At 33.9% G+C, this 18,017-nt stretch overlaps 2 protein-coding genes, 1 long non-coding RNA gene and 1 other non-coding gene across 4 annotated transcripts in view; 3 read left to right on the top strand and 1 right to left on the bottom strand.

Annotated features, from left to right (window-relative positions):
* The first annotated feature begins 2,479 nt into the window (after positions 1-2,479).
* On the top strand, positions 2,480-3,217 carry LOC141821553 (fasciclin-like arabinogalactan protein 8). The gene has a single exon (XM_074708944.1). It carries the CDS (start codon positions 2,480-2,482, stop codon positions 3,215-3,217), a length of 738 nt encoding a protein of 245 aa, XP_074565045.1.
* Positions 3,218-3,244: 27 nt separating this feature from the next.
* TRNAG-CCC (transfer RNA glycine (anticodon CCC)) lies at positions 3,245-3,315 on the bottom strand. The gene has a single exon. It is a non-coding gene; the product is annotated as a tRNA-Gly (tRNA).
* A 1,148-nt stretch (positions 3,316-4,463) lies between these two features.
* LOC141821123 (anaphase-promoting complex subunit 4) overlaps positions 4,464-18,017 on the top strand; it is a 27,954-nt gene continuing 14,400 nt past the window's right edge. The window contains exons 1-7 of the mRNA XM_074708501.1: positions 4,464-4,574; positions 4,665-4,776; positions 5,780-5,871; positions 6,259-6,342; positions 8,637-8,876; positions 12,696-12,776; positions 12,993-13,183. Of these exons, the coding sequence (XP_074564602.1) occupies positions 4,467-4,574; positions 4,665-4,776; positions 5,780-5,871; positions 6,259-6,342; positions 8,637-8,876; positions 12,696-12,776; positions 12,993-13,183 (908 nt within the window). The 5' untranslated portion in view covers positions 4,464-4,466. The remainder of the gene's footprint in view (positions 4,575-4,664; positions 4,777-5,779; positions 5,872-6,258; positions 6,343-8,636; positions 8,877-12,695; positions 12,777-12,992; positions 13,184-18,017) is intronic.
* LOC141821124 (uncharacterized) lies at positions 16,563-17,075 on the top strand. Its single transcript, XR_012601196.1, has 3 exons — positions 16,563-16,610; positions 16,698-16,787; positions 16,976-17,075. It is a non-coding gene; the product is annotated as an uncharacterized LOC141821124 (long non-coding RNA).

Genomic DNA, 18,017 nt, shown 5'->3' with positions numbered 1-18,017 from the left:
AAGATTGATATGAGGAAAAGAGAGCCTACTTGATCGATCGAGAGGGTTAGCCGATGAAGAAGGAAGAAGAGTGGATTCCATTTTTGTACCTCGTGGAGAAGAAATGACACGAGAATAATTCTGCTTGTCTTGTCTTGCAGATAGAAGGACACCTTTTGGCTTGTCGTATCTTGTGTCAGCGTTTGAGCAGGGAAATTTGAGTACGTTCGAGGGATTTAGTGGATCGTCGACCATTTGACGAAGGTTCACATCAAATCTGATCTCATCGATGTTTTTTTTTTAAAATCAAATTGCATTCTAGCATATAAATTTTTCTTAAATTATCATTGTGATCTTGAGTTTCCTTCGAAATTAAATATGAACTAATTTATGAGTAATTTAGAAGCAATATTTTAAAGGAGGCCTCTCGTGTCAAAAGAGTATAAGGTTAAAATAATCGGAAAATACCTTTATTTCAACTAGGGTAGCGATTGTAATTTTATAATATAAAGTAAAATTATTTTAATTTTATTGAAATTGTAATAAATGAAATATTATTATATCAACTACCATCAGAGTTATTATATCAACGTCACTGACCTCTTTTATTTGATGATAGAATTTTAAAAATTCAAATATTTAGATCCATTGATGGATTCGATCAAAACTCATTGATGGATCTAGAGAATATTGATAGAACTCATTTTAACTTTTATAGGTTTCTACGGTGCTTCGAAATCCAAGGATCGTATTTGTTATCATCATCGTAAATGATTCCCAACATTTCTCAAATGATTTAAAATGTTTCAGATTTTGAATAATTGATATGAGTTTATAATTTTGTATAAGAGGTTTAGAATCAAGATTTCTAACTATATCTATTTTCTATACACTCTACACTTCCATCTCATTATAAAATTTTAAAAATTCAAGTCATTTAAGTCCATTAATAAAATTCAGTCAAAATTCATTGATGGATTTAGAGAGCTCTTATCGAGATAATTCTGACTCATATAAGTTTCTATAGCGCGCAAGAGTCCAAATTTAAATGTGTCTTTATTATCATCATAAATGATTTTCAACATTGCTCAAAAAATTTTAAAAATTATAAACTTCGTGCAAATTGACATAGGCTTATAATTTCATATAGGATACTTAGGATTAAGATTTCTCATTATATATACCTTTTACACTTTAATCTTATTGTAAAATTTTAAAAATCTAAGTCATCTATGTTTATCAATAAGTTTCAATTAAAATATATTAATAGAACCAGAGAGATCCGATCGAGCTCATTCCAACTCTCATGGATTTATTAGATCAATTTGAGTCTAAATAAGCTATCTTTTACCGTTTTAAGATCTTCTAGTAGCATTCAAAATGATTTAAACTTTTATAACACTGTGTCAGTAATTTATGAAGTTCAACATCATAGTGGTGTTGGTTTTCAGAAACCAATACCACGACGATATTGTATTTAAGCTGTAGTATTAGTTTTTAATTAGCACCAAAATGTTTTTTAATTTTATTAATAAAATCAACTCTTGTTATTAATTTTTTATAATTAAATATTATAAAATAGAAAAATATATTTTTAATGTTTAATTAACTTTCTTTTTATATATTTTAATTTTTTATTACAATTTAAAATTAAAGCTAAAATTAAATAAATTTAGAAGAGTATTTATTAAAGTTTTAATTTAATTTAAGATGAAAGATAAGTTGCATACACGTGGAGAAAGGAAAGAAGAGACATGCATGTATATAGAGATTTATATTAAATTAGCAATTAGGTGTCCTTTTCGAGAATAATGGAAATTTAATGGGCCTTGTGGGAATTCTAAAATTTCATATGCGCTATTTGAAAATTTATCATAAATAATTATAAATAACAACCATACGTGGATAATCGGTGAGCAATCACTATTACTTTTTATTTTTTTAAAATTTATTTATTTTTAAAGTTTTTTATTTAGATTTAGGATTTATATTTAAATTTAAGATTTAATATCTAAGTTAAAATAAGTAAAAAAATACTAGATATCAAGATAATTGAAAAAAAAGAATTAAGTCAAAATATGACTTTAGCTATTATTACAATGTTTAAATTAAAAAATATTTGAACAATAATATTTTTGGATGAAAAATATGTTAAAATATTATTTTGATATATTTTTTAAAAGCACCTTTAACAAAATGACAAAAAGGATTTTTGTTTATTTTCATCCAATAATTTATATTGAAGTTTCTAATATTTAATTTATATAAATTTAAGATTTTACTAACATTTAATATTTAAATACTACTGTTAATGGTCAACGATGCCTCTTTTTACCATCCAATAAACCACGTCCTCCAAATAATTTGGAATAAAATTAGCAAAGACTTCCAAATTTAGCATACACTTCACCTATAAATTCCACCTCCGTTTATCATCCACATCAATCATTTTTTGTTCCTTTTTAAAAATAAAAAAAATCTAAAATCGAATAAATTGCAGATGGCCTCCTCCGCCGCCGTCCTGGCCTTCCTCCTCCTCTCCTCCGCCGCCGTCGCCGCCCTCGCCTTCGACGTCAAGGAGATCCTCGCCCCCGAGCCCGACTTCTCCTCCTTCACCAAGTACCTCATCGACACCAAGGTCGCCGACGACATCAACAGCCGCAAGACCGCCACCGTCCTCGCGCTCGACAACTCCGCCGTCGCGCCCCTAGCCGGGCTCTCCGCCGCGCAGCTCAAGGACGTGCTCACCGTCCACGTCCTGCTCGACTACTATGACCCCGACACCCTCGACCGCGTCTTCAAGAACAAGTCCGCCCTCCTCCCCACGCTCTTCCAGGGCTCCGCCCACGCCGCCGACGACAACGGCCTTTTGAACTACGTCGAGAAGGCCGACGAGAGCATGTACTTCGGCTCCGCGGCGGGCGGCGCCTCGCCTGACTCCGAGCTCATCAAGGTCATCGGCGCGCGGCCGTATGACCTGTCGGTCATCCAGGTCAGCAAGGCCATCATCCCGCCGGGCGTCGCCGGTGGAAGCGACGCCTCCGCATCCGCCGGCGGCGACACCAACTCCTCAGCCGCGGCTCCCAAGGCCGGTGGCGACAACGCCGCCTCTGCTTCTAGTGACGCTGCAGCAGCGCCGGGCCCTGCCGGGGAGAAAAAAGCAAGCTCGGGCGAGAGAGTGGTGGCTGGCTCCGCACTTGGACTCGCCATGGCCATGGCCTTTTTTGGCGCGCTTTAAATTTAACAGCAAAATTTAAAAAAAAAATGCGCATCCGGGGAATCGAACCCCGGTCAGTACCGTGGGAGGGTACTATGATACCACTACACCAGATGCGCTTACGTTTTACCATTTTTGTGTTATCTTATACAATCTTTGACATGGTTTCATTTTAATTTGGAATTAAAAATAACGTGTTGGTTTTATCTATTTTAAATTTATCTTCGGGCTAATGGTAATTAAAAATAACTTTTAATTTCCTTATATGGCTTATCTTTGAAGTTTTATTGAGAAATTGCCTCAATTAATTTGGATTAATTCATCCACAACCAGGGGCGGAGGCAATTTCCACGAGAGGGGGCCACATTTTAAATATTTAACAATTAAAAAAATTATTATAAAGACAAACTTAATGAAAATCAAAAAGCTGGGGAGCGGTGGCTACTAACCCCCTCTGGCTTCACCCCATGTCCACAACAACGACACTAAAAAGCTATTTTATAAGTAAAATTAGAAAATCAAAAAGTCAGGACCTAAAATAAATCAATACTCAGACAAATGAGCTACTAACTATAGGGATGATAGTGTGAAACTACTACTCGATTTACCTTCTCTTAAATGGTCGTGGGGCCATATTTATGAGGCCGCTAGTATATTCCACCTTTTTGCAGAAGATAGTGTGAAGTTACTAGTTTAATATATATTAACATCCAACTCATTTAAGTTGAGTCTAAGTAACTCTCGAGGTATAACTGAGTTGATTACGATGGAGTAGAGTTGTAAAAGAGGATAAAATTTTGAATCCGATGAAGTCAATATAATACCCTTCTTCATCGTGATTAACTTCAGTTTTTTTATTTACCTTCTTATAGATGATTATAAGGTCAATCGTATGAAGTCGTTCAGTGATGAATTTCACTTTTTTTTATAGAAAAATTGAGTCTAAGTATCTAATTGTTAGTAAAAAATCATATTCTAGTTGGATTCCAATTTGCATATTTTACGCATAAAATATATATTCGGATGAGGTCATCTAAATATATTTTCGAATGGATTTAACTAATAGATATTTAAATACTATGAATTGAAATAGTATTAAAATTTGTAGCTACATAATATTGTAGCATATGGGCCGGGCTTCTATTTCTACAGTGGGGCATCATTTTATCCAGCCCACCCAAGATCAGGGTTTTCTTGTGGCCCAATCGACGCCCTCCAAGTCTCAAGCGGTCAAGCCCTTTCCATTCCCGCGCTCCACCACCTAGAGACCATGGCGGCGGAGGTGGAGGAGGAAGAGGTCGAGATGGAGTCCACCGGCGGCGCCTCTGGGAGCCCGATCCCCTTCCAGCTTCAACTCGACAAGCCCCTCCCCTTCCAGGTCGGTCGATCCCTCCCTCCCTCGTAACCCTAGGCTCCCTCCTCGTTTTTGCGTGCTTGCTTGAGTTGCAATGCAGCTTTCGTCGTGCAGATTAAGATCGCGGAGTGGAACCCGGAGAAGGACCTGCTTGCTATGGTCACTGACGATTCTAAGGTGGTCTTGCATCGCTTCAACTGGCAGAGGCTTTGGATGATCTCGCCAGGTGAATGCATCCTATCGATATTTTTTTCCCCATCTTTTTTTTAGCTTTCCAGTCTCTATTGGTTCATGGTTTGCGTTGAAGCAGTTAAAAAATTTATCGAGCTTAGTCATTCTTTCAGCTTGTCTTTCTTTTCGTCTTGAAAGAATGGAGAAAGAAAAACCCTAGTTCAAAGATCCTTTTTTTGCTTTATTAGTTTTTAAAAGTAGGTGAAATTATCAATTTCAGTTTACTTATATATATTATTCATGCCTTAATTTATGCATATAAAAATGTATAAATACGCACCTACATATATGTGTAAGTATAATCCTCAATTTGAAACCAAACTGTACAAACAAGTTCTAGACAATGTTGATTTTGTTTGATTCTAAGGTGGTCTTGCATTGCATTCAACTGGTAGAGGCTTTGGAAAAGATGCCAATATAACAAGAACAAGGACTTGAAACAAAAACTTAAACAATTTAACATTATTCTGCCTAAGCAAAAACCACGAAAAGATTCTAGAATATCATGGTATGGGAGCAAAAGATATAAATGCCTTCGAACAAGCCGCTGAAACCATGCATGGATAATTCTCTCAATCCTATTTAGACTTCTTCCTCAACTTCAATTGAGAAAACAAACAAAATTTCACCTCACGCACTCATTTTAACACTAAAAAGTTCTTGATGTGAATAAATTCATGTTTGCACACACCCAAGTCATGGCCATATCTGTAGCACACATCCAAGGCAAAAAAGTTGCTGCAGTTGTTCAAAATCAAAGACAAGCCAAAACAAAGATCAAAGCCCCTACAGGCTACACTTTGGGTTTTGGGGGGCCATCTCCCCTATGTGTTGGGTCTACTAGATCACACACATGTAGCCCATGCTTTGGACTGTGTCCAGGCGGGCCTGCTGAGGTACTTGACCTGTGTGCAACATAATCTTACCATAAGCCAACAAATATCAGCATTTAGATGTCTTATGCTTTACAGATCTAAGTAATACACATTTATTTTCAGGCAAATGCATTACATCTCTTTGTTGGCGTCCTGATGGCAAAGTGATTGCTCTTGGTATTGAAGATGGTTCCATTCTATTGCATGATGTTGAGGTAGGTTAATTGGAATGCTTAATATAAACAAATTTACTTTCAATTATTAAAATTTTCACATTTTAAACATGTTTTTTAATGACAATTATGAGACTGTGACTAATTTCTTTGTTCAATGCGATTCCATTCCCATCTGCGAGCTTCAAATGCTTTTTTTTTTATCTATTCCTCTTTTTAAATTTGATTAATTATTAAGTAAACATATCCTTATCATTCTAGCCTCTAATCGTTAGTGCTTTCTTTTATCGAGAGTGTCACCAAGTCATTGTACTTGGTATTGTCAAAGTTGCGGTGGATAAAATATTTTGCTTTTTTGAATGTTGCTCTTGTATATGTATATTAGATGCTAATTTAACAAACTAAAGCCCATTTGTCACCAATCTTCAGAATGGAAAGTTATTAAGGAGCATTAAGTCACATTCTGTGGCTGTCATCTATTTGAACTGGGAGGAAGATTCACACGCTGCAATGGTATGCTCTCCGTTTCTATTTTCTGCACCTTGTTGCTAGTTATGCATCTGTGCCAAATAGTTCTCAGCTTGTTTGTATGCCATGCCATCTGTGATTATTTCTCAAGTAACTTTAAATGCACTTAGAAACTTTCAAAATTATAGACTTTACTAATTGCATCAGCACTTCATTATTGAAGGAGAGCTTTTTTATAAACAAGGGAGATTTAATAGAGAGGCTTGGTTGTGGTCTTTTAGGGATTGATGGCTGAATTGAGGAGAGAAAGGGGAGTAGGTAAGACCCCTTTAAACTTATCATTTGGTCTGGAACCCTCCGTCCGTTTCTCAAAACACACTAGGTTGAGCTAACAGAACCAAACTCAAGTGTTTGGTGTATTAACCATTCTTGTCCAGTAGGTGGTTTTACTTTATCTATTCATCAACTTTTATTGTTGACCAGTCTAATGTTAGTAGGGTCACTTCTTAATAATTCCTTGCATTGCAGGGAGTGACTGGGCTACCTTGAGGTCCTTGATTTATTTAGAGGGATGAGATCAAGGGCATACCACCGATACCTATCATTATTAGAGATTCAAGGGAAGATATTCGAGTCAATGATTTAAATCTGGTAGTTGACATGAGTGAAATTTACCATTTCGCTGGCACAACGTTGGCACGGACTTGACTGCATCAATTGAAATCATAGGGTGTTGGGTGGCACTAGCTTTGTATCATCTTGCTTTGACAAATACAAGAACTTTGGCTCTGGAAAGGGCGGCAAAGGAGGCTTGCAAGGGGATAGTAAGAGCCATGACATCTAGTGTTGTAAGGGAAAGTGAGGAAAGCCAAACAATGGCCGTCATGTGGATAGGAGGCTTCCTCATATTGGTAAAAGGAAGTGAAGCATTTGCCTGGTGTGCCTTTGGGGAAAGTGAGCATTGTGTTTATTGACAGATTCTAAAAAGATAAATATATATTAATTAAACAAATTTTAAAGAGGTTACTAATATTAATTTATTAATTTTATATATAGTTAGATTAGTATTAATATAACTCTTTTTATATACATTCTAATTTTAGTTAATAATCAAATTATTTACAAATTTAATTAATATTTGAAGTTTTATTAAAATTTATAAATTTAATTACATATTTATATATATAAATATAAATTATAAGTTTATTTAATTAAGCATATTATTGTTAATAATCCATTTAATTATGTTTTAATATTATTTATCATTATAAATATTTGTAAATAATTTCAATTTTATAGCTTATTTATTAATCAGGAAGTTATTATGTTATAAAATCATATTAATTAATTTTCTAAACAATTTGTTATATTTTATTAATAATTAATATCAATACTATTTGTATGTTATTTATGTAAAACAATACTTTTGTTGAAGTGTGTTGAATTTCTGAATTTGAAATAGTTTATTATAGTTAATATTAATCAGGTGCAAGGAGATTAAAGAGTAAAATTTATCTGAATTGTCTCATCATGCTATGATTTGTGTTGAAGTGGGTTGAGTGTCAGTTTGGAGGCATTAGAAAGAAAAGGGAGAGGGGAGGGCGTGGATAAAGTTGGCTTATCCCTTGTTTGGGAGTCTTTTAAGGTATGCCTACATGAGAGTAAGGTAAAATAGAAGGGAAAGAAAGGGAAGATAGATTCCTTTGTCTACTTGAGCAGAAGAAAAGCAAGGAAGCGGTGCATTTTGGAGCTCTTTTTTCCGCACTTATTTCCACCCAAATGTGGATCGAAGAGGGGAGGAATGAAAAGTGGTAAAAGGATTGGTTTACCCCTACATGCTTTTGGAATGACAAAATCCAAGGCCTCTGTGTCATGCATGTAGAGAAAATGAAGGACCTTCTTTTATTATTCCTTTATTTATTAAATTACTTTTTCTATCTTCCTGTAGAGGTTGCGGACAAGACTATTCTGATCTTCAATAGTTTCTTTACTTTCATCTCCCTAATGATACCATCCAAACACGATAGAGTTCCTTTCCCATCCCCCTTTTTTCATTCGCTTTCCTTTACTTTCCTCTCTTTCCCTTACTAAAAAAAACTAGCCATTGTATACTTGATAGGTATGCAAATTAAACGAATTAGTCATTGGCTTTTATTGCATGTTTCTTTTTTCTCGCTTTCAGATCATTTCTTTCTCAATATTTTTTTAATCTGAAATCCCATGGAAAAGTGTGTTACTAAATGATTTGCAATGAAATTTTATGAGAACATGTTTGATGATTCCATTATAGTGGGGATTCTCTAGTTTGAATCAGTGGTGACACTATACTTCGTCCACAGGAAGATGTTGACAATGCTTTTGTTTATGAAGACCGCACAAGTTGTTTCTTCCCTCCTGCTCCTAGAATTCCTCGTATGCCTGGTTTGGGTGCTGGAGATGCTGGTTTCATTGATGACTATGAAGATACTTTTCATGAATTATCAACTTCTCCAAGTCAACATTTTAATGTGTTGTCTAGTGGTGATAAAGATGGCTCCATCTGCTTCAGTATCTTTGGAATATTTCCAATTGGAAAAATTGTGAGTCATTCTTCTCGTCCATGCTTGTTTGACTTGACATTGATAACCTTAAATGCTTGTGAAGACTCTTAGCATTTACTTTTAGGTGACCTTGTTTCCTGATCTTTTGTAATCATTTTATAATTTTTTAGATTCAAGGAATTACATAATAATTACTTTGTCATGAGTTGCCAAATTCTACGAGTCACTGTCCATATTAGCTGAGTTGAACAGGATTAGCTATGAGCGATATACATTTTTCCAAAAAAATCTACACTCATAAATCCTATAGAAATTTGTCATAATATATAACAAATCATTTCTATTGAGAATCATATGAGAATTGACAAATTAGAGGTAAATTGGACATTTGTACGCCTCGGGGTTGTAGTTTCATGTACGAGACACTTCACTTGGTTACAATGTGATAATAGAAAACAAGGAGATGTAGAAACAACAACTAACTCAAATAAACAAGAATTTTTTTCCCTACATACTATATATATTCATTTTTTTTATAGAAGATAAAAGAAAACTATGCATTATCAAAAAAGTCGTATAAATAAGACAAAAGGGTACAACAAATAACACTAAACCCAAAATCAATCTTTGAGCAAATCTTAGTATTAATTGAAACCAACTATAACACTAGAATCACCTTTGCCCGCAAAGCTAGAGGCAAAGGAAAAACAAACTGTGAACACAAATTTGCTAAATGAGTAAATAGGAAAGATGTGCTTGAATTAAATCTTATTAAGAGACCAAGAAAATAAGAAAAATACAATTATCATTATCTTTTATCAGAAGTTAAGATAATTTTTAATTATCATCTTTTAATCATTACAGTAAAGTTCCATTAAGAAATGAATCACTGAATCTAATATCTTTAGAGCATAATAACGTTACCTGATGTATGAGTTAAAGTTCTCATTGGTGCTATACAACAATATAATGCTCTTGCACAAATAAATATTGATCAGGGGCGACCACTTGCTACCACAACCTCATACAGATGGTCAACTACTTAAGTATAAGACTAGATTTAGAGTTTTCACTTTTTAATATTTCTTTTCTCCATTTAAAATCATCATTGTTTCACTTTAAATCTTTACGTCATAATTATTCTACTATAGGGTTGCATTGATTAGGTCAAATGACTAATCTAAATCAACTTTTTAATATAACTTATGCTAATTTAATTGTGTATTAGCATATGATCGACAAGCAAGACATACACAATATAAAAGTATAAGTAACACCATCTAAGTCAACAAATACTATGGAAGGTAAAGCATTTGAATGACAATATCAATTAAAAATAATTATAGTATCAACTTTTATTTTTTGAAAACAATCCCTTCCCATGTTAATTCCTATACAAACACCTACATTTGTATAGCATTCAAAAGTGTCAATTATTTAAGCCTTCAAATAGTTTAATTCATTTAAAAACTCATTTTGCTATTTTAAATATCATTTTAATTTCTTTTTCAAAAATAGTTATATAAACATATATAAATCCATTTTTATATGTATTCATGCACAAGGAATTATATAACGAGTCAAAGGATTATTTTATCCATATCAATGTACAATAAAAGATCCGAGTGACTATCTGAGAATAAATATCTAATAATGATATAAAAATATAGAAATTAACTAAAGTTCGATATCGATAGATCCAATCTTGATCTTGCTTCTTCGATATAATTCCAATTACAAAACTAGACACCTACTAATATCGAATAATTATTCCTTTTCCCATCCTAATCAAATGCACCAACATACAAGGTAGGGGTTTCGTTGATATGAAATAGTTGAACCTAAATAACATATTGTGATTAGTTTGAAATAACCAAACATTCTCTGATATCAACTATACAATTACCCATTGACTTCTTACCTTTAATTTGGTTGGCATGCGGGCAATAACCTAATTCAAAGACACCGAGAAGCTCGGAAAAATGAGAGGGCTGGTGGTTCCTCTTGGCTCGACTAAAAGCGGCCAAATGATGATTGTGGGTGTTGAGAAAGGAAGGAGATAAAGAGAAAATGAAAAAGAGAGGAAGGAGGGTCCTCTTGACTTCGACAAAGGGTGGCCGACCGACTAGTGGCTGTGGGCACAGAGATGCCCAACAATGGCCTCTCTTTGCTTCAGTGATGACCAACGCTGAGATGAATGACAACACCTGCTCTTGTGCACATGCCGGAAGAAAATAGAAAAGAGGGAGAAGGGAAATTAGGAGGGGAAGAGGGAGGGCTGTTGATAGTTAGTGCCAATGTGTGTGGGTGGCAGAGAAGTGGTAGCAGCGACAAGTGATAGCGGTGGCAGCATTTGAGAAAAATAAGAGAGGAAGAAAAGAGAGACGACAAGAGGGACAGAGGGAGAGAGAAGCTGATGGAAGAGGAAAAACAACTGATGGAGAATGACAGCTGGTTGGTGTGATGGCTAGCATCACACAAGGAAGAAGAAGAGGAAAGGGGCATGTGGTGTTGGGTAAATAGAGGGGCGCGTGGAAGAGAAGAGAGGAGGTGGCTTTTTGCTCAGGACACACGGGGAGAAACGCGTGAGTGGGAGAGAGAAGAGGAGAGGAGATGGATTTCTAATCTTCAACTCAAAAAATTCTCTAATTCATCCCTAAGTTGAATCCACATGACCCTAATCATCATGCCTATCCAATGGGTTCCATCCAAACCCAATTGGATTTCAACTCGCCACCCCAATTTATTTAACTGTTTGATTTGACTTAATTTATCTTCTAAATATTTTATAAAAAAATTAATTTTAGGGTGTGGAAAAAATTAGATGAAAGTTCAATATTTAACAATATCAATGTACTAATTTTGAAATCTTACCTGTCATGGAGATTGCCAAATTCTCATGTCCGATTGTGTACCACACATACCACTCCATCACAACTTGCAGCTCATCGGAGTTAATACTCCGTCCCTCATAGTTGTTGATGCACTGGGTTCATCCCTATGCTTCACCTTGCCCTCAATGTTTTGAAAATTGGACTGTACTAGAGTGCACTGAGCTGCCCCTTTGTCCTTGTTTCTTGGAACTGCCAAAAAGAAGTTTATTTGATAAAAAAAATCACAATTTACCTTCCTTCCGAGGCTTCTCACTTCCTGGCCTACTTCCACCTAGCATTCTGGTTTAGAAGATAAGAACAGTTTGTTTAGCATGTTGTTTAGGTAATGCACTAAATAAACAATAACAATTTGGACTTTTGAAGCACGACCATGTGTTTTTTGTGAGCGTTGAATCTACAATTTCTTCCCTTTTTGTTTTCTTTTGCTGATTTTTCAAGGAACTCAACTTGGTTTGTGATATGTTTTTACATGATTTTCTCCCATCTAAAATTTCTTTTAATTTCCATCAAAGGGGTGTGATTACTAATTTTCTTCATTGAATGTCTTCATGGTGCCTTTTTGATTAGTATGTTTATTCCTCAATCATTTGATTCAATTGTATTTTAACCTAAATTTCTATGGTTTTATTATTTTAAATCGTTAATTTATCAAAATCACTTGGATGTTTTCATTATATGAAGGCCAAGATGTGCTCTTGTGCAACATTTCGGTTAAATATGTTTCGTGGCTATCAATTTAGTTTCATATTTTTGAAATAACATTTGGTGGTAGCTAGGAAACAGCAAATGTTCAGTATAACATAGTTATATAACTATTATTTAGTTTTAAAGTTAATTTGTGCAACTTGTCTTTAGAGATAGGCAATTACTGTTCATTAAGTCTATTCTATGCAGTTGTTACTCTTTTTATATATAATCTAAGCGGAATCTTAGTTTCTTCCTGACTGATTGCATTTAAAAGCAGAATATTCATCAACTCCCTATCCGAGCAACACTTCCAAACAGGATTGCTACCTTGCAGATTTTAAATGCTTCCATACAGAAGGTAATCTAGCTGTTCTGTTGCTTGGTAATATACTATTTCAACTGAGAAAAGCTTCTGCATTCAGATGTTGAATTTAATGAGGATGGTTGTTGTTTGAATTTCATTTTCAGAGAAATTTTAGCTTTTGTTTGTTATATCATGTGTTTTCTAGTTGTTATCTTTTAACCATATGGGTTTCTATAACTGGCTCAATTTATCTTTGGATGTTCCTGTCAGTTGGCATTGTCAAAAAATTTATCTCAGCTAATTGTTCTATGCTTTGGAGAGCTCGTTGAAGACTTTGTTGAATCAAAATCCAAGTCTATACAGAGAGTTGAACATTTTGAGCTGCAGAGTTCTTCAGTCAACAGGGTTTCTTCAGTAGGGTTGCACTGTTTTGTTCTTAAAACATCTATATTTCTTGACAGGTGTGTGGTATTTAACATAGTAAAGCTATCATTCTTCTGTGTCCACCATAATCCTTATGTTTACGTTTTATTATTTCTCTTTATTTTTTGAAATTATGAATCAAGTACCTCATATTTCTGATTAATTGAAGTCTTGAAGATGGTCATCCCTTAATCCTAGGTCCATGTCTTAGGGACATTGCAATAGTTTGTTGGTTTTCCTTTGCCCAACAAGTAAACTTCTTATGGGAAGTGCACTTGCTTTTCTAAATGTTCAAGTCTTAAAGTGATTTATGCTGGCGCAGAAAAAATGAACTTCATCAGATTGCCCAACAAGCTTCAAGTATTGAAGATTTGGTTGAGGTTGTCCGTGCTTCCTTGTCAGTTATGTCCAAGCATTGGTCTGAAGCCATGCAATCATTCCATGAGAAATTTGATCCTCTATCTTCTTTGATCGTAGATCATGGTAGCTATCTGTACCTGACATGAGATAATTGTTTTTCAATGATTAACTGATATATGTATCGGATTTTTTGTATGGATTTTGTTTATAGCTGTTAAAATTTTTTTCTAGGTTTGATTTCCACTCCGCAAGATGAGTTTCTAAGTGTGTTATTTGGGGCGAGGACAAGTCCACCACTTCATCAATTTCTAGCCAATACACTTGGTGAAGCGGTACCACAGTATTTGATTTATTTTAGAAGTTGAGTATTAACAACTGAAAACAACTATTCTATTCTTTTGCATAGGGTTTGAAGCGTGTCTCTAAGGCTGTTGATTGTGCTGGAAAAGAGTTGCATTCTGTTATTCATGAACATCTTCAGGTACTATATTTATTGCCACTTGCATCATTGTATATTTCTATTAAATTCACAAGTTACCCATTGAAGTTGAGAGCAGAGACAAGTCCAAATGAAACTGAAATAGGATACAGGGTGGATGAATTTTGTGATACCTGCAATAAGCTGTCAATCTATCGATTTGGATCTAGTTACTGAAATGTAAAACTTCCTAAAATTCGTATTATAGACTAGAACATAATTTTCAATGTACAATCAATTCTGATTTGGGGTGGGTAAGGCTGTCAATTTGATAAATTGGATTTTTTTTAGGCGTATAATAACTGATATTTAAATAGAAATTTAATTATAAAATTAGCTTATTATATATTTAATAATATTTTAATTATTTATATTTATGCCAGAAATCTTTCAGATGTGGGGTAGGTAAAAATGAGGTGAATAGGTAAAAATGAGGTGAATATGCATCCAGGTAAGTCTACCTTGGCTGGAGGTATGATTGTTTTGAAAAGGATCTAACCTATTTGATTGATTGCTCAAACTGAAGTAAGGCTGAGGAAAGAGAGGAGTAGACAGCAAGAGCAAAGGGCAGAGAGAAGGTGTACAATAAACCCTTTCCTAGGACTGAACCCCGTGTTGGCGGGAGCTTCGTGAACGATTATCATTTTTTTATAGTTAAATATTAGTATGAATGCATAATATGTCACTTGAATAAAAAATATTTTTTCATACAATTTCAAAAGAAAAATAGACAATTTTTTAAAAGTGTAAATCATATTTATTTTGGATATATTATATGCTGAATTTTGATTTACCATACTACAAGGTAAAAAATGGAAATCATCCAGATTATCACAGAGAAAAGTCACACCAATAAGAAAATAATTATAAATTAATACTTTTAAATATAATTGATCTTGTCCATTGATTTGCTTTTACTTTCATTGCCATTGTTATCTTTTGAAAACTTCATTGTGTAAGTCAAAAGTGTTGTTCGGTGTTTTCCCCCTCTAGGTAGCAAACATATTATTTTGATGAAACCACCTATTTCAAGAATCTTCCTGCACTAATTGGCAGCCTGCTGTAGAGATCATTGGATTTCGAATTGCAGAATTGCGAGGCCTTTCTCGATGGCGTGCACGGTATCGTGTTATTGGACTGGATGAGAAGCTTATTGATAATGCAACAGAGAAGGCTGGCATGTTGCTTGTGCAAGTTGAAAGGTTTTCGAGGATTCTTGCAATTGTATTACATCTGGTATGCTATTGTTTCCAGGCTTGACGATGTGTTTTCTGACTGCATACCTAGTTTCTCTTTATTTGTGCTTTACCATGTATTTACATTTCGTTTTGGCCATGCATGATTTGTTGCACTTGTTTATTTAGCTTATATATATGTTTGTATTATCTACCTTAATATGTTCTATTTGGATCTTTTCTTATAACTAATTTCTTTGATCTTTTCTCACTTGCTGCAATGTGTCTATCTACATAGATTCTTTGTTATGAAAATTTCATTCTTGACTTTTAAGCTCTTATAAAACCTTCAACTCGACCATAGGTCTGTAGCCATCAGGTTACTGTTAGGCAGCAACTGATATTAAAATTTAGTAAGAACTTTACTCTCCCTTCTCGCAATATGTACATTGTGTTAAGTTGGATATTCAGTATGCCTATATTGTAATTTAATTTAGCATTTCCTTGTGAGACTTCTAACTTTCCTTGAGGACGAAATAGATTGCTCTTATTCTTGTTGGAACTAGGATTTGTAGAATATATTTGGTCGTGCTGAAATTTTATAAGACTGGCTACCCATTTGATTACAAATTTTCCAATTTTCATTTTCATTACTTTCCATAAGGCATTGAAAATGAAACCTGCAACAAGCAACTTCAAGCATATGAAGAGGTGAAATCTTGAATTTTGTCATCTGTACAATCCAAACAATAATTCTTTCCATATAGAAGTTTCTTGCTTTGGAAATTGTATTCCATTTTTATATCCTTATGACCAAATCCACTTTGATGGAGGCAGAAATCTCTGGAAATGGGCAACGATATATGGATAGATCATTCTAGATTTGAATCCGACTAATGGTAAAGGAAAATACTAAAAGGCTTTTGAAGTTGCCTTGGCTACATTGTCCTATATGCATTCTAAACTATTGGCTGCCTCTTAGAGGAGAATGGAATAGATAACTTCTGGTTTACTAGGTATGCCTAGTTATTATATCCTTATTTTTTTCTACACATCCAAGCTCTGAGAGGATACGGATGTGGGATGTACTAAACAAGTGTGTTCCATGTTATCATTCCTCATCTCTGTAGGAATGAATGTGTTCTAAAATATGCTTATCAAATGATTTCACATACTATATTAAATATTGGTTCCCTTTTTGTTTAACAAAAACAATTATTATACTAACATGTTTAGATATTTTCTATCATCTTTTTTACCTCATGCCTGGATGAGTTCTTAAGATATTCATTATTAATTTCATAACATATATGGTTGTTTGAGTTCTAAGTTTATTATATAGTTATTCTTGTTATCTCCTTTATTTCAGTTACAAAATTTTTTCAATTGGGTTTTGAGGTCTATTAAAATATTAATGTCCGAACCAGTTGATCAAGTACAGTCAGCAAACAGGTTTGATATCCACCATTGTCCTTCTGACATTTTCATAACAACACCTTAGATATGATTGGTACTGATAATTTATGATCGTGTTCATAGCGAACTCATTGTGGTGTTCTTGAAATTTGTGCTCAATCATGATCCAGTTGGGGAGTTGTTGGATGCCACTAAAACAATTGATGTTGATGGGTAAGTTACTGTTTGCAGATGTTCCTGTGATTTTTTTTTACCTGTCATTTCAGTCATCATTTATCTAGTTGGATAAGACAATTGGTCTGCTCATGCTTATTGAATTGATGACTCCAATATGACTACCCTATCATTTCCTTGAGATATTTTTCTTTATTTTCAGAAATTTGTTCTGTTTGTTGATGCAGGGAAATTATGGAACGGCTTGAGGAGTTGGTGATATTTGGAGGATATTCGGATACTAAGTACTTGGAAAGAAACTTATTAAATGAATTTAATCAGATGGAGCAATGGTACTATCTGCACTTGAATATATTTATTACATGATTTAGAATTCAGAAAAGTGCACTTTATTAATCACAACAATGTGGGGTTTAAGATTCAATATGTTTAGGATCTTGGTATACTTAATAACTTTTATGTTGTTGAATGTATTCAATACACTTAGTTTAGATTCAGAAAAGTGCACTTTGTTAATCACAACAATTGCAGGTTTTAAGATTTGATATGGTTAGGACTCTTGGTATGCTTAATAACTTTTCCATTGCATATAACTTGACTGTTATAGACAACACATCAAATTAGTGATTTCAATAGTCGGGTTTGGCTCGAGATGTTACCATCTCTTGCCATGCTTCTTTTTGGGAGTTGAGGTTTCTTATAGCTCTTAAGGAAGATCTTCATTTAAAAAAAAATGCACAATATATCTTTTGCAAGAAGTCAATATGCTAGACTCTGAACTTACAAAAATTCCAAATACACAAAATTATGACCTATGGATAAAAGATGTCTTTGAAGATTGTTCTACTTTATTGAGGACTCATCGAAAAATTCATTTATTTTATAGTTATCAAGCTATATATATATATATATATATATATATATATAGAAGAGTGATAAAACCCTAAAGAGAAAATTCTTAAATAACTTAATCGTATGTCAAAAATAAATAAATAAAAAATAATTTTAATTTTAATTTTTTTATATGTTTAATACTATAACTAATCCTAAACTAAGAAAAATCTTAAATGATTTAATCGTAAAATAAAAAAAAAATATATAATAATATTATTATTTAATATTCTAAGCGTTCAAAATTTTTTCGGACTTTCATGTTGCGCATAGTCGCGTATTTTAAGACGCTGTAAATGTTGTCAGTCAGTTTAAGGCAGCCCGAAGAAGTGTCATTGAAAAACACTGATAAGCTATATCGGGTGTATCCCATCTAGT

Source organism: Curcuma longa, chromosome 2 (assembly GCF_044706935.1).
Source record: "Curcuma longa cultivar G26 ecotype Majalengka, Jawa Barat chromosome 2, ITB_CL_G26_1.1, whole genome shotgun sequence".
Classification (NCBI taxonomy): Eukaryota; Viridiplantae; Streptophyta; class Magnoliopsida; order Zingiberales; family Zingiberaceae; genus Curcuma; species Curcuma longa.
Note: the sequence above shows the minus strand (reverse complement) of the source record. Positions and strands in the feature narration are given on the sequence as shown.